The 21,789-nt window shown below is 38.4% G+C and overlaps 1 protein-coding gene across 1 annotated transcript in view; it reads left to right on the top strand.

Moving 5' to 3' along the window:
- The window catches only part of MDFIC2 (MyoD family inhibitor domain containing 2), a 72,060-nt gene extending 50,978 nt beyond the window's left edge, over nt 1-21,082 (top strand). The window contains exons 4-5 of the mRNA XM_089495434.1: nt 2,263-2,481; nt 20,823-21,082. Of these exons, the coding sequence (XP_089351560.1) occupies nt 2,263-2,481; nt 20,823-21,082 (479 nt within the window). The remainder of the gene's footprint in view (nt 1-2,262; nt 2,482-20,822) is intronic.
- Nucleotides 21,083-21,789: the final 707 nt, after the last annotated feature.

Raw genomic sequence — 21,789 nt, 5'->3', positions numbered from 1 at the left:
AGAAAGATCTGCTCATAGTTTCATTAATAGTCTCACACTCAATGAATTGGAAATTGTTTTTATTTATTTATTTTTGTTTGTTTTGTTTTAAGTTGGCTGACACAGGCTTCTTTTTTGTCCTTCGCATATTTGTGTGTGTCTATCTGTACCCAGGCATATTAACAGGGAGAGGAATATTTCTGATATGAGTTGCTGTCGCACTGCAGAATTAATGCAGTTTGACACAACTTTAACTGTCATGGTTCCATCCTATGGAATCCTGGGATTTATAGTTTGTTGTGGCACCAGAGCTCTCTGAGAGAGAAGAATAAATATCTCACAAAACTACAAATCACATAATTCCATATCATTGAGCCATGGTAGTTAAAAGCAGTGTCAGAATGCATTAATTCTGCAGTGTGGGTACAGCTCTACACTCACATTGAGTCTAAAATCTGGGCAGAGTTGTTCTCTATACTATTCCTCAGCAGTACTCCTTACATGACAATTTGAGTGATGTGAAGCATATGCATTTATCTGAATAAGCCCAGTTTAATAAAGAGCAGTGTATTATCTTGTTGTGTTGTGTCTATAGAAGTTGCATGGAAATGGGAGTTAATCACCACACTACCACACAGTTGTCATTCTGTATTGTATAATACGCTGAGCCATGTGGATTCATATTTAGAAATTGTAATTTGGAGTGTTGACATGTTGCCTACATTTAACTGGGATATAATTTTTGTTGCACTCACATTTAAACTGTATATTTGACCATAAATAATACCAAATTAACGTTACCTATCTCCAGTGTCTATTTGTCTTCATTTTCTTTTCATCCACAAGTTCTGCACCTATTATTACATTCATAGAATGTCAGGCTCTAAAGGAGAAAGCTAACCATGTGATTTCATGCTGGCCCGCATAAACTTGATTTCTGCAGACACTTTCTGCAAGCATTAAATTGATAAAAGACCTAATGTAGATGGGCCCATGGCTGAACCGAGGGTAATTGCATAAAAATGAAACGGAGACCTATAATTGTGCACTGCTTTCTCTCGACTACAATGTTTTCTGGAAGACAGGATCCTGCTTGTCATAGCAAGTTGCTTGTTATGGTGATTGTACCAGGACTTGATCTTTCTGTAACAAGACACGTATAACATTACTTAGTGGAAGCTTTTCAGAATAAGAGCCTGACAGTAAAATGCACTCTATTTTCATTCTTGAACAAACAAAAGAGTCCTTGAATGACAGCTCTTTTTTTACCCTTTTCTTTGAGGGTGTTGTAATGGGGAATTCAGGTTAAATCTATGCCTTTTATACTTCTAGTTTTGATTTCCTCTTCAACAGCACTTGAAGGATAAAGCTCAGCTTGACATACAGAGCAGCCTGTGGATATAGCAAATGCTAATCTAGCATTTACTGATTATTTCCTTCCGAATTTCCTCAGCTGAGTACTGTTGAATGCTTATGAGCATTTCACAGAGCCATAATGGCAATGTTCAAAATTGGTCAGAATTTCTGGGCCTTTTAAAAAATGGTAATTATATTTTAAAATAGGTTTTACTAAAGAAGTAAATTGGTTAATATCCTCCAACTATGACCAGGATAATAATAGGTAGACATTCTATCAAGAATGACTAAAAAGGTATCTTGAACTTGGCATCTAAGCAGTGGTACCAATATTCAAGACAGAATAAACTACAGCATATAGTTAAACTGTGGAATTTGTTATCACAGGATATGTTGATGGGCATCAACTTGATGAGATTTAAAGGGAGATCAGACAAATTAATGGAAGATCAGAATACAGATATTTGATCAGTAACTTGTTAGTCATGATATATTCACTTCCCAAGAGGCAATTCCTGGGGAACATGAGCAGGAAAGTGCTGTAATGTTCATCTTCTACTCATGATTGTCCTAGAAGTATCTAACCAACCCCAGATGGACTAGGCAGGCCTTTGAGTTGCCCCAGCACAGCTCTTCTTATGTTACTCTTATGACTAATGACCTTCTTGATTAGTGTTTTGCTATGTTTTCTTATTTTTCATAAACAGGCTTGGAAAACATGTACACACACACACACACATAATTCCATGGAAAGATAGCATTAAAATCTCTTAAAAAATAAAACCAATACTGACAACTTATTCAGTTTCTACTATGTCTCAAAATATTGGATACCTTACATGCCATGAGTATTTGAGATGTATGGAGGCAAGCTCAAAACATCTGATCCTCTTGATAAATTAATTTTGACTATCTCTTCTGCTCTAGAAACTCAACTAGCAATTAAGGATGAGAAACCTATGAAAGGTATTGTTCTCAGCTCAGTATCAGAATTCAGCATCACAGAAGTACCATCCAAGGACACCAAAAATGAGAGAAAACTCTCAGAGTGTAGTACGTCATCCACGTTGTCATCTCTTAAGAAATGCAGGACGCAGTTCAGCTACCTTGAAGATGATGTGTCAGTTCACGAAAGAGACAGTAATGGTATGTTTTCCAAACTAAGCAGGTTCCTAGAAATGCTCTGTACATAATATTCAATTATACACATTAAAGAGAAATGGGACATAGGGAGATGTGAGAGGAGCTACAATCCATTTGTATATACATTGTTTGATTTCACCCACCATAAACTGGGGTTTGAACATACAGATTCCATATACAAAAATGATACCCAGAGTGTAGGAAATGGAACGGGAAACCATATCCAAGGGGGTTGATACTTACTCTTTGCTTTTGTCTGAACATGCACATAGGACCAAAGAATTCCAAGGTGATGGGCTAAAATCCAAGATGGGGATAAATACATATGCAAATGTTCAAGCCTGGCCACCTTTATCTTCCCCTTTCTGCTTGTCATTCTTTTAGATGGGGTTACACTCCTCCTGAAAACTCAGGTTCATAGTTTGGGGGTACTTCTGGATTCAGGGCTGAGTCTGGTAGCCCAGGCATCACTGGTGACCAGGAGTGCTTTTGCACAGCTAAAACTTATGCACCAACTGTGCCCATGCCTGGAGAAGTCAGATCTAGCCAAGGTGGTACATGCGTTGGTTACTTCCCATCTGGACTACTGTAATGCACTCTACATGGGGCTTCCTTTGAAAAGGGCCCAGAAACTTCAGCTGGTCCAAAGAGCTGCAGCCAAGTTGTTAACTGGGGCTGGCTAAAGGGAGGATACAACTCCCTTGTTGCAACAGCACCATTGGCTACCAGTCCATTTCCGGGCACAATTTAAAGTGCTGGTTATCCTATAAAGTCCTATACAGCTTGGGTCCAAGCTATTTGAAGGACTGTATCTCCTTGTACAAGCTCCCCAGGGCATTGAGATCATCAGAAGATGCTCTTCTCTCTGTCCCACCACCCTCAGGCTCTTTTGGTGGGAACAAGACAGAGGGCCTTCTCAGTGGCTGCTTCCAACCTTTGGAACTCCCTCCCTAGAGAGGCCAGGATGGCTCCATCCCTGCTGTCCTTCCAGTGGCTAGTAAAGACATTCTTGTGCTGGCAGGCCGTTGAAAACTGAGAAGGGCTGGGTTTTTAATGTTGTATATGTTACAAATTTTAATGGTTTTTATTCTAACATGTTATATTTTAATTTCTGTTTTAACTCCTTAAATTGTTTAATTATATATATATATATATATATATATATATATATATATATTCTTATAATGTTTTTAATTGTATTGTTTTATACATGTTGTTCACCGCCTTGAGTCCCTTTGTTGGGAGAAAGGTGGGGTATAAGATAATAATAATAATAATAATAATAATAATAATAATAATAATAATAGATGGGAGAATTTGGGCCAAGTCACATGACTGCTTGGAGGTTTTGTATCATGTGTCTGGAATGTGATGAGAAGGACCTTCATCCAGTGTGTTGGAAGAAGGGGCACAGAAGGAAGCTTAGTCCTGTTGGGGTGGGGAACAGGGGGAGGTGCATCATAGTAGTTCAGTAGTTCTAACTACATATGTAAATTGCCTTGATTGCTTGGGGCATTACACTGATGGAGCCCTGGTGGCGCAGTGGGTAAATGCCTGTACTGCAGCCATTCACTCGAAACCACAAGGTTGCGAGTTCAAGACCAGCAAAAGGGCCCAAGCTCGACTCAGGCTTGCATCCTTCCGAGGTCACTAAAATGAGTACCCAGACTGTTGGGGGCAAATTAGCTTACTTGCTAATTAGCTTATTTGCTGTTCACCGCTATGATCTTTGGAATAGCGGTATATAAATAAAAATCAAACAAACAAACAAAAAATAACTCCTGGTTACATTGGTGATTTTAGAGACTTACGTAAGGATGTAGCCAATATCCACTTACACAGTTGGTTTCCTCATTTGGTTTCTGCATAGTTTGGTTGGTGTGTCATGTGTCATAGCATAACTCCAAATCTTCAATTCATCAGTAGAAAAGTCTGCAGAACATCTCTGGTATAGACTCTGGAATTCTGAGAAACTTCCAGCCATATCACCTAACCCCCTGCAATTGCTACTATCACCTATGCCCATACACTTATACAAAAAGATTTTATGTTCTATTCGCATTAAATAGGATATCAGCATCAGTCTTGAGCCAATGCAAGGATTTTATGAGCTTGACAAATGCTGCAGTTTGGTTTCGTGCTTGCTCCAGCATACTAGCAGGATGGTTGGTCTGTATAGAAAGGCAAGAGGATGTTACTTAATAGTATTTTAAAAACATTTAAAACATTTCACTGGCTTTTTAGCACATGAATACAAAGAAATTGAAAAAGAAAGAGAAAAAGAAGAGAAGGAGGAAAAGAGGTTAGACATATAAATTAATATAGCATCCAAATTAACCCCATTTACTTGGAGTTGATGTCTATAGTGTATCCATGTGTTCCTAAAGCAGTAAGATCTTCTAGTGACTGGGTGATGTATGTAGAGAGATCTTGTAGCACCTTTGGTGAGTATTTGTCCATCCGGTCTTGGACTTTGAGCTACAGTAAAAGCATGATGCAAGCATGGTGACCATCAGTTAAATTTCATGTCATAGAAATATCATGTAAAAGTGCACACATGGCTATAAATATCCAAGATATTCCTAATATAGAACCTATGTGTTTTATTACTTCCATGCAGAAAGGCCTGGCTATTGTGGACATCCAGATTATGTGTCTTTATATGTGTGCCTTCAAATGATTTCTGACTTATGGCAAGCCTAAGGCACAACTATATGTAAAATGCAGTACTGAAAACAGCAAGTATTCTTCATTTGGGTCTACCAATTAATCTAAAGTATAGGTTCTACAGTTGGCCCACGAAGGGTGTTACAATTTTCAAATTCAGATTATTCAATATTATTATTATTATTAACCTTTATTTATAAAGTGCTGTAAATTTACACAGCGCTGTACATACAATCTTTTAGTTAGACGGTTAGTTATAGAGTTAGTTTACTAGGACCATGTAAGTCAAATTATAGTTAACAAGAGATCATATGCTAGGCTATACTGAGAGCAAAAAATACAGAGGCACCATCCCTTTATTCCTTGTAGATAGGCATGCAGAATGAAAAACAGTCTAGCCAAAAACAGGTACCAAATAGATGGATTTCAAAATCACCCAAAGAGGACATTTGAATCAAACTAAACCAAAGTCTTCATTTTTCTTAGTGAAAAGCAATATCTGGAAAGTGATATACAGTCAAACCCTGATTTAAAATATCCTGCTTTACCAATGTCCCTTCTGGGCACATGGCCAGAAGGAGGAGGAAACCGCTTGCACAGATATCCCTCCAAAGAACAACACCTTGAGAAAATGCAAGCCTGTGACTAACACTGTAATTTTATATTTTACCCCTTCTGTATGACTCTTAACACTTTTACCTGATGAAGAAGCTAATGGAGCATCAAACCTTGCATCATGTATTTTGTGCATTTTGGTTGGCCAATTAGGTATCACTATTTTGGATGTCATTGTGCTATGTTGTATGGCCAACACGGCTACCCCTGAATAAGTTTCCTGTAAAGGGAATAATTTCATGAGGTTTTTTTCCTTGAAGAAATGTTTCAAAATTTGCAGTTTTTCACAGATTTGGCAAAAAGAATTTTCACTAGAAACGGGGGGGGGGGGGATAATAGTGAGAGATTCATCCTTCTTGGAAGCAAGATTGGAGTCGGCTCTTGCTTTGAATCCTTGAATGCTGAATGAGTGTTTTTTGTTTCTTTTTTATGACTGAATCCACACCTTTAACAGGTGCATGGCAGATGGGTACAATGTAATCGCCAATGCTAAATTAGTTCTCAAAGGCCTGTTACAGACAGGCCAAAATAAAGCTGCTTCGAGTCACTTTGGAGGTATGGTATTTCAATGATGCATGAGTCCTAAGAGTCCAAAAGCCACACCAAAGCTGCACTCCAGTCCTTAGGACCGGAGCGTGGCTTTGGTGCGGCTTTTGGACTCTTAGGACGCATGCATCATTGAAATACCATACCTCCAAAGTGACTCGAAACAGCTTTATTTTGGCCTGTCTGTAACAGGCCAAAGTAAGCAATGAGTAATTTACCTGTTGACCTATGAATTTGATAGAGATTTCTTAGGCAAAGAGTACTCAGAGGTTTCTTTTTTGCCAGTTCATCCCTCTGAAATATAACCTACAGTGTCTAGAATTCATTGCCAGTCTCCCATCCAAGTATTAACCAGGGCTGACCCTGCTTAGCTTCCAAGATCAGGCAGGATCTGGTACCTCGGGGTATCTAGCCTTGTTCTTTAATACTATACATTATAAACTAATTTTAGAACAAAAAACAAGGTAGTTTTTTTCACACAGTTTTTGCAAGTGTACTTTCAAGTAAGAGTGTAGTCTTAAGTTCAGTTTTTAAAATGTAGCTAATACTTCTGGTCCAAAAGTATATTGATATGCCATTTGATAGGCAAACCTGGTCATTCTTCCCTGTCTTTGATGAAATTCTCACCGGAGACTAATAACTTTCCTGATTATAGCCAGCTATTCTTCTGTAGCTGTATTTGGTGTTAACTGCTTTCAAGTCAACTTCAACTTCACGTACATAGTGAGTATGAGAGACCTCCAAGACACCCTGTCCTTAGCTGCCCTGCTCAGATCTTGCAGATTTATGGTTGTGGCATCTCTGATTGAATCTATCAGGATGCAGTCTTCTTCTTTTCCAAATGAAATCAAGTGAACTAATTTTTTACTCATCACCTTTCTTCATTGTCCAGTTTTCACAACTGTACATAGAAATGAAAAATACAATGGGAAGGACAGTCCTAACTTTAGCATTTGATAATATATCTTTACACTTCAGGATCTTGTCTAGTTCCTTCATACCTGCCTTTCCAAGTCCAAGTCTCCTACTGATTTCTTGACTGCAATCTCCCCTCTGATTGATGATTAAACCCAAGTATGGAAAATCTTGAACTATTTCAATCTCTTCGTTTACTTTAAAATTATGTAGATTGTCTGTGGTCATAATTTTGTTTCCTTGATGTTCAGCTGTAAACTTCCCTTTGTGCTTTCTGTCTTGATCTTCTTCAATAATCTTTCCATACTTCTGCTATTGTCTGCTAGTATTATGGTGTCATCTGCTTATCTTAGACAGCTGATGTTCCTTCCTACAATTTTCACAACACTCTCCTCTGAGTCCAATCCTGCTTGTCATATGATGTCCTCAGCATACAGATTTAATAGATAGGGAGATACAATACACAGTGAGGCACCAACACGCTGGCAGAGAAGGCAAAACACTTTATAAAGCTGTGACTCTTGGGATTCCATAGAATGGAGCTACAGCACTTAAAGTGGTATCAAACTACATTATTTTTACAGTGTATGTGTATCTGTGTTTCCCTACATCCTACATATTTACATGTTCATGTTCCCTCTGAGCTATCTACTCATGTTCCTCCTTGCCTCTAGATAGTATGTAGCATCCATAATTATGTGCATTTATTGCTGTGTGTGTGTGTGTGTGTAGTTCTAACTGTGTGTCTGGCTGTTGAACGAATCTTAGTGTTTATCCTCTCTGACTCTTTAATCTTAAATTATTCCAAAGATCCCAAAGGTATAGAATGTCCCAATACAGCATCTGGGATACTTTGGGCCCTTGGATAGAAAGTTGCTGATGCTGCAATGTATAAAGAAACATTAGAAAGGACTGTCATCAAATAGATGGAACTTGTCACATCTATCATATTAATGATCCTTGAACTAAAATGTACTAAGTACAGATCAGCACAATAAACCACAATGCTCCAAAGCAACCATTAGGGCTGGATCTGTTTTATGGCTGATCTTTCACAATAATTGGCTCTCTCGTATCTCCTGTAGCAGGGAAATTTAACCATTTTTAATTATTAAGGGGGAAGTCTCAACAGCTGTGGATGGTCTCTGCCAAATATTGAGCAAGCTTTGTGGAATATTTAATTTGAACAATAGCAGAGACAATTAGAAATAGGTTTTAAGTCTCTCAATATTGTGATCACCTGTGATACATATGTACACACAGCAGTAGATTTGGTGAGAGAGAGAGCCCCTAACACATGCCTGTATACATATGCACTTGTCTTAGAACAGTGATTATTTTTCCTGGAGTAGGAACCTTCTCCTGCTTCCAGCCAGTGTCTTTCACTTTTACTTAAATTGATGTGAAAGCCCCCACCCCCCACCCCTCACACACAGAGAGAAAGAGAAGAAAAGAGAGTGCAGATTTACTCATCCAACTGCATCTCCCCACCACCACCCACTAAAGGGCTAAAGAAATCTGCTTATATCAAAGCTCTGGGTACAAAATTAGATTATATAGGGAACTCTAAATCAGGGGTATTACGTAAATCTTTTAGTTCATAGAATCATAGAGCTGGAACAGACCACAAGGGCCATCCAGTCCAACCCCTTGCCATGCTAATAACAAAAGTCATCTTGAGAAGTTTGTTCTTGCTTTAGTGGGTTGAAATAATTTAAAAGAGGCCAGTTAAAAAATCTTTGTAGTCAAGAATTCATCCTACATTTAATGAAATAGGAGAAGTGACACTTAGCCCAATGTAAAGCATATTTTCAATAATATAAACATTTTTAAATGTACATTTTGAGAAAACTAACCCTGGAATTCTTTACCCATTTACTTGGGACTAATCCCAAGAGAGAGAGAGAGAGAGAGCTTGCTGTGTGAACTAGTATGGTGTAGTGGTTTGAGTGTTGAACAAAAACAGCAGGAGACCAGGGTTCAAATCCCTGCTTGGCCATGGAAACCCACTGGGTAACCTAGGACAAGTCACAGTCTCTCAGAGGAAAGCAGTGACACTGCCCAGGCATTGAATAAATCTTCCAAGACATCCTTGTGATAGGTTTGCATTAGGGTCAGCATAAGTCAGAAACAACGTGAAGACACGAAACAACAACAACACCTACTGAATGAAAGTGGTCTAAATTCATAATAAACATGTAAAAGATTACGTTGTTAACTGTCTTTTTAAAAGATAAAGAATAGAAGAATAGAATGGGACATAATAAACTACAGTATATATTGAACAAATACACCAAAACTATTGAATTTAATTGAAATTTACAGTGTAACATAATGATATAATTGGAAAGGAGAATATAACTCAGGGCCCGTATAGACAGGCCAAAATAAAGCTGCTTTAGGTCTCTTTGGAGGTATGCTATTTAAATGATGCATGTGACCAGAGGCCAGAAGCCACGCCAAAGCCACACTCCAGTCCTAAGGACTGAAGTGCATCTTTGGCGCATCTTCTGGCCTCTTACGATGCGTGTGTCATTTAAACAGCATACCTCCAAAGTGACTCAAAGCAGCTTTATTTTGGCTTGTCTGTATGGGCCCTCAGTTTGCACAAACACTCAGTGCCAGTCCAGCAAAGTCCATGAAAACTCCACCATAAATATGGTGGGTTCAGATCAAGTCTTGTTTAGGAGATACTGCAGAATAAATCAAGAATGGATTGACAGTCAGAAGCCGAGATCATGAAAGTTTAGAGTAAAGCCTGGCAACATTATTAAATATAGTCCTTTTTGAAATCATTAATCTATCCATAGAAAAGTGAGGTCATTGTTCTTATTGAGATAAATGCACTAATGTCTTTCTTTTTTGTGTATGAATAGCCAAGAAAGCAGGAAAGATAGAATGGCTGCATTTGCTTTATTGTAGTTTGCAGCTAATATTTTTTCAAGTATATAAATGAACACATAGAAATGAATGCTTAATTGCTAATATTTATTATTTATTGTATATCACCCACTTCAAATTGGAGGGGGGAGTAAGGAAAGGCTCATATATGCAGATTTTACAAATGTGTTCCATCCATTAGCACAGTTTCATGGTGTGTGCTCTGATGGGGATTTAAAAGCATCTTTACTATACAGCACAGTCTATGTGTTGAAACATTACTTTATTATTAAAATGTTGTGCTTTTTGTATGGTCTTTCCCTCAAATAATGGATAAAGCCTTAAGAGCAATATCCATTCTCTGATTAAAATTATTCAGATGCCACAAAGGTTAATAAACTGAAGATCGTGCATATTATTAGGAAAACACATCTTACATTTCAAGTAAGAACGGAAAAGATTTGTAATTGATGAGCAATTTCAGATTTGATATTTCGTCTGTCTTGGTGCAAAAGAGAAAAAAGGGAGGAATTTCATAAATATATGTTACCTAAAAGAGAAGAGCCTTAATTACACCATGGACTACTGGATAAAATGATTACATTTTCTACACTGTAAATTTCATACAATTAAATGCAGCAGTGTCACCTTATAAAATGTTTCAATTTGATAATTATTTCAGTTCATTTGCTCAGAAAAAAATAAAAGCATGAATTTACTAAGTATCTCCCAAATTCAGTCATTTTCATTCTCCAGGAGTGACTTGGAAGTTACTTGTGCTTGTCTGAACTTAAATAGATCCCTGACAAATTTAGATAACTATTAAAATTGATAATACTATGGGTGATAGCTTACTAATAGAAATTAATGCAGTGCTGTGGTTTCTAGTGTTATTACCCAATATTGTAAAACTGTGTTTTAATACAGTGTTTGGGATGTCTGAGGAAGCTTTTGCATGAATATATTTAGATGTACTTAGGGATAAATTCCCTGTTTAATTCTTTGTAAAGGAGGCCATAATGTATAATATTCCTTCTATATAAAAATGCACACCAAACAGCAACTGCAAACTACAATTAGCCAAATGGAAACTGCTGAAGGTATGCATATCACCATTGACTGAGGTGATCATCCATAAATCCCACCAAGCTACAATAAATATAAACCATTTCCTTGCCTCCTCAATTAGATAGGAAAGGATCCAGTAGTAAACTTTCACTGGTAGAACATGGATCATGGGTTCTAGCAGATTCAGAAGATGGTGATTTCCTCCTCCCATCCCAAAACTGGATCTAGAGAGATGAGAAATCCTTAGGATGTAATTTTTAAGTGACACAGAGAACTGCAGAGGAAAGAGGAAGAAACATCCTAAAATCCCATCAGAAGAATGTTGGATTTAGCTCTTAGATTAGAGATTCGGTGGGCCCTTGTTATCCGTGGACGTTTGGTTCCAGGACTTTCAACGGATACCAAAAACTGTGGGTGATTAAATCCCATTAAATACTGTACAATAGCATAGTAAAATGGTGTCCCTTATATGAGATGTCAAAAACAAGCTTTGCCTTTTGGAATTAATATATATTTAAAATATTTTAAAGGCATGGATGGTGGAATTTGTGGATAAAAAAATGTGTGGATATGGAGAGCTGACTGTGTATGCCAAACATTTTTTTTTTGGGGGGGGGGAATAGTTAGATATAGAGGACAATCTATTTTAGCAACTGACTACATGTAGATTGTGGTAAGCTAACACTAGGTAATTAGTTATGTATATTTGATCATGTTTGATAAATAAGATCACCTGAAATTGTTTATATGGAGGCAATTTGTTTAATTTATTTACCACATTTAGCAAACAATCAGCGATTGTTCTATGAAAAACTATAGGATGTATGAAAACAAGTTAGGCTGTAACCCTACATTCCCTAAAAATGATGTCTTAAGCTGATCTTCCTCTCTGTGGAAAAGGAGCCCCATGGGAAGAGGAGAAAGTCTGGCCTCACAAGATCACAAACAATGAGTTCAGTGAAGTCTACAACCCTCAGTGATAATAACTGATAATGAACAAAGTCCTTACCTGACTGAAATAACTTCCATGGGCAGAATGGACATAAAGCAGAGAGGCAGTGCCTTATGTGGGTTCAAGGAAAGAAACTACTTCTGTGGGTTCGATCTGCTATGTACCTATATACACAGAGAGTCCAGAATTCAGGTAGGGGCATATGCACGCATAAGCAGATGTCCTTATTTGAGCACCACGGGGGTTGTTATTCCTGTTCTCTCCATGCAGCACCCAAAGCCCCCCACCTGACATACTTAAATCCTGTGGCTGCCTTGCACAGCCATTCCATGCTTCATGGCAAGCAAACAGAATCAGAGAAGTGTCCAGCAACCACCACCACCCACTACCATAATGAGACACACTATGATAGAAGTACTGAGGACCTCCGAGAATTCTCTGTGGATCTCAGCACTGATGTATTCATTGTTGCTGATGGGGTGAAACAGATGGGCTACATGAAGCGGTTTCCAATCACTTTGAAGGTTAGGCATTTAAACAATGCAAGCCTTGAAAGCAACTGGAAAATGGACCAAGCCCACACTCCAGGGCTAAATACTAGACCAAAAAGAAGCTGTAATAATCTGGTTCAAAGTGGAAAATGCACATTTTTGCACCTGCACATAAGTGTCCTGAAATGAGTGTGGGACTGCTGCAAAACAAAGAATTAAAAGTGTGACAATTCAAATGGATATAATTACTATATACACAAACCAGACAGTTTAACAGGGGGGTATGGGGTGAAGGGGGCATGTTGTGGGGGGCTGCTTTGTCAATCTATCACTCGCACACTAATGAACCAATGCCCTGTACAGGTGGAGCATTGCACATGTGACTGTGTGGCCAATCAAAGGGGCAGCCATGCATATGGATGGCATCTGGGTGGATATGAGAGGTACTTTGATATCACAGGCAGTGTATTTGTGTGACAGTGCTCACGTATGGTGGGGAGGTAATAAAGGAATTACCCAGCAATGTGGCTCAACACTTCACCATGCAGTCAACCCATGCTTATTCAGCCTGCCTTGGGAACAGCCCATGTGGGCAGTGGGGTTTCAACCTGCCTTTGGAAAAAGAAGGGGTGAGCTGCTTTTTCCTGCCTACCACCCTGATACCATCATTGGAATAGGGAGGCATCTAGATGCTTCTCTGATCCCACTTACTCACCATGAAGTATGAAATGGCTATGCAAGGCAACCTCAGGTAAGTTGGAAGGGGAAGGTATAACATAAAGTCTGCAAACAGACTATGCACTACATTTATTCAACTAAAGCCTGTGGTGTATTTTCTTGCTTCATTTTTATCTGCATGACTGAAAAAAAAATCAGTTTTTTTTCTTCTAATGGGTGGGATTCTGACTTTCTTGTACATTTTTATTTCTCTCTTTTAAATCTTTGAAATTTTCTTGCTAAAATTTCATGGAAGTTGTTTGTGCAAAAATATTGTCAAGACAGTCTTTCTTTCCAAAGATGTGAACATTTGCAAATGTTATGCACTCCACAAGTGGATTGTATGTTTAAAGAAGTGGGCAACAGCCAATGAAAGCTTAGGCTAAATAAAACCAGATAGTCTTAAGATACCACAGGACTCTCTCTATTTCCTTTATTTTTCTTTACTTTTTAAAAAGTGAATAAAATGCTGATTTATCTATTTTTTTTAGAGACCAAATGAGATTTCAGAATACATCATTATATTTGTTGCATATTATGATAAACATTTAACAATTTAAATAAAGATGCCATCTATCTATCTATAGTGATATATTTATTTTTTACATGTCTTTGTGTGTGGATGTGCAACAAGCAACAGACCCAAGACATACAGGCGGGATGTGGCATGGCGGCGCCGATTTTAGGGTTTGGGAGCACGCACCAACCGCACGCTTCCAAACCCTAGTCCATACAGATGCCACCATCATGGCGGCCTCCCATCCACATGGGGGCCGCCATGATGATGCAAGCACAGTGCTACGTCCATATATCGGGGTGCCACGCTTGCATAATTGATGTGCCACATTGTGCTAATAGCGCAATGATGATGGCACCCTGATGCACCAAAAAGAACCCAGTTTTTCCAGGGTTTTTTTTTTTTTTGGTGCAGAGGGAGCCCGCATGGTTTGACTGCTGCAGGCTCCCTTGGGAGCTAAAATGGATGGCTCCAGACTGCCCTTTTGGGGTGGTGTGATGAGCACCAAAAAGTAATAGCACTTCTCGCTGTAAGAAAGCCTTTGAAAATTATGTAGTGTTCAAAGAATTTGGAATTTATTCTGCACAAAATCCACAATGGGATTTTTGTTCTCTCTTACAAAACAGCAGTTCCTTTCCAGAAAATATTAGCCATATAAGGATGTAATATTTTCTGTATAGCACTTAAATTTATGCAAAATTCACACAAGGGGGTGTTGTGAAGTAAACAGCATTATATGCACAGAAAATAATTTTATTTCTTTTCTATCTGTCGTTATAGCCTGGAACAGACAGTCCAGAAGGAGCATCCAGAGGCTGCTCCAACAGCAATGAGGCCAGGCCTGTGGTGACTGCACAGCCTGTTCCTTGAGCGGGGTACCATTGCAGTCTCAAACTGCTGCCGCCAGGAGTCAGATTTAATCCGCTCCTTTTTGCTCTGATCTAAAGGACTAGATCAAAGTATCAAAGGGGCTTCTGGATGCTTTGGGGGGCATGCATCATTTGAATGCCATGTCCCCAAAGCAGCTGGAAGCCACCTTATTAGTGTTTCAAGCCTTCGTCATCAAAGTTTTGTGTAAAACTAAAGGTCCTATTTTCCTGTTTGAGTGTTGGATTACGTCTCTAGAGACCAGCGTTCGGTTCCCTGCTCAGGCATGGGATCCCACTGGGTGCCTTGGGCAAGTTACACACTCTCAGCCTCTGAAGCAAGCAAAGGAAAAAAAAAACCCTCTGAACAAATCTTGCCAAGAAACCCCTGTGATAAATTTGTCTTAGGGCTACCACAAATAAAAAATGACCTGAAGGCACACAACAACAATTCCTACCAGAATGTAGGAATTTAAACAGATTAGCTTGGAGGAAACTAAACAGATAGTTTAGAGCTGTCAAATGTACTTAAAACTGCCACTGCTCACACACAGCTTGCAAGATGACAGCATGATGTATGATGTAGCAATAAAACTAGCCCTCTTCAACCACATCCAAACTACAGAAATAATCCAGTTTCACACTGCTTTAATGGCCATGGCTCAATGCTATGGAATCCTGGTATTTGTAGGTTTTTTTGTGGCCCCAGAGAAGACTAAATGCCTCACAAAACTACAATGCTAGAATTCCATAGCACTGAGTCATAGCAGATACAGTGGTGTCAAACTGGATTATTTCTGCAGTGTGGGTGCAGCCATAGATTCTTTATGAAAAGAAACTATTGGGAAATCCAGGAGAAATAGGAGAGGCTCAATGTCTGAACTTTTGCGAGGACCAGAGGCAAATAAAGAACACTTCACGGGACAAGTCATAAATTCTTCATCTGAGGAATGCTTGCCACAGCACCTGGTGGATTGTAAGGCAATTATTTGCTAGTTATGACTTCTGGCATTGCTGGGTCTTCCCAGTATAGATTACTTAGTTCACTTAATCTTTCTTTTAATTCTAAATTAATTGGAATATGTGTTAAGATGCCTATCTTGAGGAGGGAGTTTGCATTGTGAAGCACTGCAGAAAACAACAGCCATCAGCCTTTCTAGCCTTGTACTTTTCTGATGTGTTGGACTATAACTCCCCACATTCACAGCTTACTGGTTAATAAGGATCCTGTAGCCAGTGGATATTATAGCTTGGATGGCTGTGGGATGATGGTAATTTGTTTATTTTTATTTTATTGATTAAAAATAAATTAGTCCAGCACATCCAGGGGGCACTGAACTAAGGAAGGCTGTATAGATTTTTTTTCTGGAGAGTCCAGACAGCACTTGGCAAACTAACTATCTCTAAAGAGCAACTAAATAGAATTTTAAAAGTGCAATCCTATACAAATTTACCTGTGAGAAAGTGACACTGAACTCAATGAGGTTTAAACATCAGTAAACATGACTGTGATCACATTGTGAGAAACAGTGTTTCTGTACCTGGGGAATAGTTGGAAAAGTTGGAAATGTTTAGCCTGGCCAAGAGAAGATTGAAAGTATACATGACAGCTGTCTTACAGTATCACAATGTATGTCGCACATAATATCATGAAGAGTTGTTCTCTGTTTGTCTGAGGAAAAGAACAGAATCAGTGGGTAGACATTGCTGGGGACTAGATCTTGACAAAAAAATTAAGGAAGACCTGCTAACTGAGGACCTTTTTGGACTGCACAATATAATGTAGAATCGCTATAGAGCATTCAACTGCTCTGTTTCATTTGTTGAATGCACAGAAACCCTCATAGGAGGAAAAGTTGGTAGTTTAATTTTCAAGGTCTTTACTAATAACTAAAACAAATACTCATCAGTTTTTGCTACTCAACCTTAGGAAAAATAAATTAAGTAAAGTGGTATGCTTTCCACCACTGTAGGTTAATAAGCACAGCTCAGATGGCCACCATCAGGCATTGTTTAGCTTTAGATTGTCTGTGTTGGACTAAACAACTCTTGTGATGCTTTCTGATTTCTTCAGTTCTATGATTCTGCAACCTTTTTTGTCCTTCAAAATGATATGATTTTTCACTGTAACTTCTCTTTAAACATGTCTCAGGCCTGCATGATTGCATGATATTAGGAAAATGCTAAAAACAAGACTATAGCATATTAAAGTAAATCAGAGGGGGATAAATCATGAATGTAGAACTTAGGACATTGGGGAAGCTGTAGTTTCTTTTATTTTACGCTCTGTCCTTGTTGTTGGTGTTGTTATGTGCCCTCAAGTTGACCTCAACTCATGGTGATCCTGTGGAGTCCCTATTTCTGCTTTTCTGCTAAGTTCCTGCAAGCCCATGCCCGTGTTCCCCCTGATTGAGTCGATCCATCTAGCATGTGGTCCTCCCCTCCTTCTTCTACCATCTACCTTTCTTAGTATTATTGTCTTTTCCAGTGATCCATGTCTTCTCATTATATGGCCAAAGTACGTCAGCCTCAATTTTATCATCTTAGCTTCTAAGGAGATCTCTGACTTTATCTGTTTCCAGATTCATCTGTTTGTTTGTTTGTTTGTTTGTTTTGGCTTCCACAGTATCTTAAGCACTCTTCTCCAGGACCACATTTCAAATTAGTTGATTTTTCTTTTGTTTGCTTCCTTTACATGCTGATGAGGAATGCAATGTCTTGGACAATGTTTGTGCTCAGTTGTATACCTTTACATTCCAATAGCTTTTCTAGGTCTTTCATAGCTGCCCTTCCCATTCCTAATCATCTTCTTATTTCTTGACTGAAGTCACAATTCTGATTAATATTTGATCCTAAATACATAAATTCTTTATTTTGATTTCTTCGTTGTCTTAATTGAATTTATGTATTTCTTCTGTGTTCATTATTTTTGTTTTCATTATGTTCAGCATTAACCTATTGGGAACCACTCTCTTTCTCCAAATTCAGTTCTGACAGTGGCCTCTTGTCCTTGGTACATATTTTTCATCAATACGATCAAATATGGAGGCACTCCCATGTCTTTGCGTTCCAAAACTTTCCATGATCTATACAGTCAAATGCTTTGCTGTAGTCAACAAAATACATACTGATTTTTTCTGGAATTCTTTGGTGTACTTCATTAGCCATCATATGTTTGCAATGTGGTCACTGGTGTTTCTTCCTTTCCTGAATCCCAGTTATACCTCTGGAATTACTCTCTCCATGTATGTTGGAGTCTATGCTGCAGAATTTTGAGCATTATTTTGCTTGCATGTGAGATTAATGCTATGGTCCTATAATTTTGTTTCTGCTTTGTTGATTGGTATATACACTGAACATTTCCAGTCTGTTGGTCACCTATTTGTTTTCCATATTTGTTGCCATGTTTTAGTTAACACTGACATTGCTTCTGTCTGTGTGCACTGTAGCAGTTCAATTGGAATGCCATCTGTTCCTGGTGATTTATTTTACTCTGTCCTAGTGTATGGAAATTAATATATACATAAATGTAGATATAGATATAAATGCACACACACACATTTGTGAAACTTGGAGAATGCATATTAAACCATTAATCAAAATTCTTACCTGTTCTCTCTCTCTCTCTGAGTGACCTCCGTCACTCAGAATGGCTTCTTCAAGTTTAAAGTGGGACATACTGTAGGGGATATTTACAATAATGACAATCATTTATACATAGCCTATTTGAATATGGAGCAGTTGAGGATCCATAACTCCAGAGGTGTCACTGGGTGGGTGTGAGGGGTGCAGGCCACAAGTGCACCCCTTGTGGCTTCATCAGTGGTCCAGCTCTCACCCCAGGGAAGGATTGAGGCATTGGCAGGGGCAATGCAGTGAGAGGGGAGTAAAGGGCAGGACAGGGCAGGCTGCCACCCTCCCTCAGCAGCCCCCCTTACCAGGTGTCACCAAGCCTGTGGTTACAAGTCTAGGTTACAAATCTGTAACTGCAATGCAAATGCAAGAGAAGATTAAACTAACAAACTTATTAATTCATGTGAATCTAGTCAGATGGCTTTGAAAGCTTAGTTGTTCAGACTGACTTTCATTCCTCGGGTATTCAGCCATATTTGTGGTGTTGAATTAGGGTTCCCACCTCTTCTTATTCTGACAGGTCCCTTATTTATCAAATCTACTTGGCAAGCAGGTATAATATGATCTTCTTCTTAATGAATTTGACCAGTGAAAATTTTATAAGAACTTACAAAAATTCACACTATTCCCTAGATTTGAAAAGAATTTTAAATTGTGAGCCATCTGTGTACAGGGAAACAAAACTAACCAACTTGTTCACCCCTAATCCATGACGATACTGAGGGTTTTGTGTGTTTATTTCTTAAGGAAACACAGCATTGTAATTTTGTACAAGATATTGCTGTGGAGGATCCACAGGTTAGAGGAGAGGGAATGTTAATTGTGAGTAGGGATCATAGATGATTTCATTTGATTTGGATTTAAAAAAAAAAACAAAGCAACACTTCTGGATTAAATCATAGACTACTGCACTGTTATTATTTAGACAGTGGCTTTATCTTCATTTTACAGTATAGTCTTTGGCAGAAACAATGTGCACAAAAATTCCTTCTTGGAAGGAAATACACAGAAAAATGCCATTTTCAGATATAGTGCATACAAAAGTACATAATTCAAATGCAAGTTTTGTCATTTTTTAAAAAACTAGCAGGGATGTGGTGGCTCAAGTGGTTAAGATGCTGACTGTAAGATCTGCAGCTTGGTAGTTCGAGGCCCAAGTGGCTCATGATGCGGTGAGCTCCAATCACTTGTCCTAGCTTCTGCCAACCTAGCAATTCGAAAGCATGCAAATGCAAGTAGATAAATATGTACGATTTCAGTGGGAAGATAGTGTTTGGTGGAGTTATGCTGATTGCATGACCCCCAGAGCAGTCTTTGGACAATGCTGGCTCTTTGGCTTAGAAACGGAGATGAGCACCACACCCTACAATCAGTTACGACTAGACATTCATGTCAAGGGACTAACTTTACCTTTACCTTCAATGTCCAAATGAGACAGTCAGCCCTTCATATCCATGGATTCTTTATCCACGGATTCCACTATACGCAGCTTGAAATTAATTAAAAATAATATATATTCCAAAAAGCAAACTTTGATTTTGCCATTTATATATGGGACGCCATTTCACTATGCATTGTATTCAATGGGACTTAAGCATACATGGATTTTGTTACCCACGATGGGTTTTGGAACCAAATCCCAGTGGATACCAAGGGCCCATTGTAGTTACGACTGAAAACATGTGACACAGACATGCACCAGAAATAAATGGATTTGCCAGCTATTTTAATGACATCCATTCACTGTTTCAGAATTACAAATATGTGTGTGGGTCCTTAAAAGTTGGGAATAATACTGGCCTAATTTTGCTTACTACAGATGAAACCAAATGCCACCCATCTCCAGACAATGCAAATGAATATGTGAAAGGTGAAATGATTTCACAAAAAATAGGAAGAGAAATCACTGTCCACCTTAGCTAGAAGTGCTGCTCTTTTTTAGAAATCTCTCAGGAATTGCTCTGTAAGCATTACTGCATGATGTGATACAATCTTTCCACAAAGGAAAAAAAAATCATTTATTTACTTTATAGTCTGCCTTTCTCCCAATGTGGGATCCAACGAATGGTTATTCTTGAACAATTTAAATATATCAATATGCCCATTTAAATTTATATTTTGAGAGCAATGTATTTGAACAGTATTTTTTGAAGATTTTTTTAAAAATCACAGACAGTACAGAAATGTGATGCAATGGAATTATCAGTTTAAAATGTTACAGTGATACAAACTGGAGATAAACTCACTCCAACTTAATTCTGAACGCTTAAGACAACTGTCTCCAACTTGGTGCAGCCAAAACAGGCAATGGACCCCAAGGTTATAAATGGAGCCCATTTTAAATGTACTTCCTGATGTTTCAGTGAGGGGAAATAAGGAAGTTGTCTCTTGTTTTATGCAGTGAGTGGATGACAATGCTCATGGATTTCATGTTTTCTTGTGAATCTTACTCCATGTTCTTATTCTTTTGAAAACAGATGAATGTGCCACACTCATCCTGGCCTGCTTGTTCTGCCAGTTTTGGGACTTTCTGTTCATGTTGCCTGATGTCTGTGAAAATTGGTTGACCAATGTGTGCTGCCCTTCCCATAGATATCATCAAACTTCCAGTGATGACTCCAGCAATGGCGACTGCAACTGTGATTGTGACGTTGATTGCAGCATATTTGAATCTTGTCATGAAACCAGCGAGTGCCTAGAACTGGCTCTGGAGATTTCTCAAGTCTGTTACCACTAAATATAAAAGAGTTTGCTGGAATCCTCATGAACCATCCCTGCTGAAGGATAGATTTGTAATAATAATAATAATAATAATAATAATAATAATGAAAAACAACAATTATGTTGGTGGTGATGATGATGATTGATATGTTTGATATACAGGGTTATGTAGATGTTATAAATCTTGTACAGTTTGTACTGCATCACATAAAAATCCATTTTTAGAATTTAATAATTGCTACAGATGGAGGAAGGGAGGGCAAAGCAGGAAATTGTTTCCCAACAGATTTTAAGAATTGTATAAGAAGAGTTCTAGAGAGATAATATTTTTTATTTTTTCATATACCCACCCTTCCCTATTGCAGGCAACATTCCATGATTCAAAGTGTCATCAGACAATTACTATCAAAGCCAAACTACAGCCACAGGTGATTATCAATATCCAAAAAGTGCTCGTCATGATTGCTTTCGAAATATCATATGGTTCCATGGTCGGCCATGTCTATAATTTGCATGTGTCATACATATTATAAACAGGTGCCATGTAGTTTCAAAGGCATCTTTAGCTATTTTGCCTCTGACAAGGTGAACTTTGAGTGTCAGTTTCTCTAACAATATGACTTTCCTAGCTCTGTCGAATCAGTGTCAAATAGACACAGCTTATATCCTCTTTCTGATAACATTAAAAACCAGGCTCACCCAAGGAAGCTGATCAGTAGTAGG

The sequence above is a fragment of the Sceloporus occidentalis genome, unplaced genomic scaffold, assembly GCF_023333645.1.
Source record: "Sceloporus occidentalis isolate IW3139 unplaced genomic scaffold, rSceOcc1.0.p SCAF_1, whole genome shotgun sequence".
NCBI classification, from domain to species: Eukaryota; Metazoa; Chordata; class Lepidosauria; order Squamata; family Phrynosomatidae; genus Sceloporus; species Sceloporus occidentalis.
This window is presented reverse-complemented; position numbering and strand designations above follow the sequence as displayed.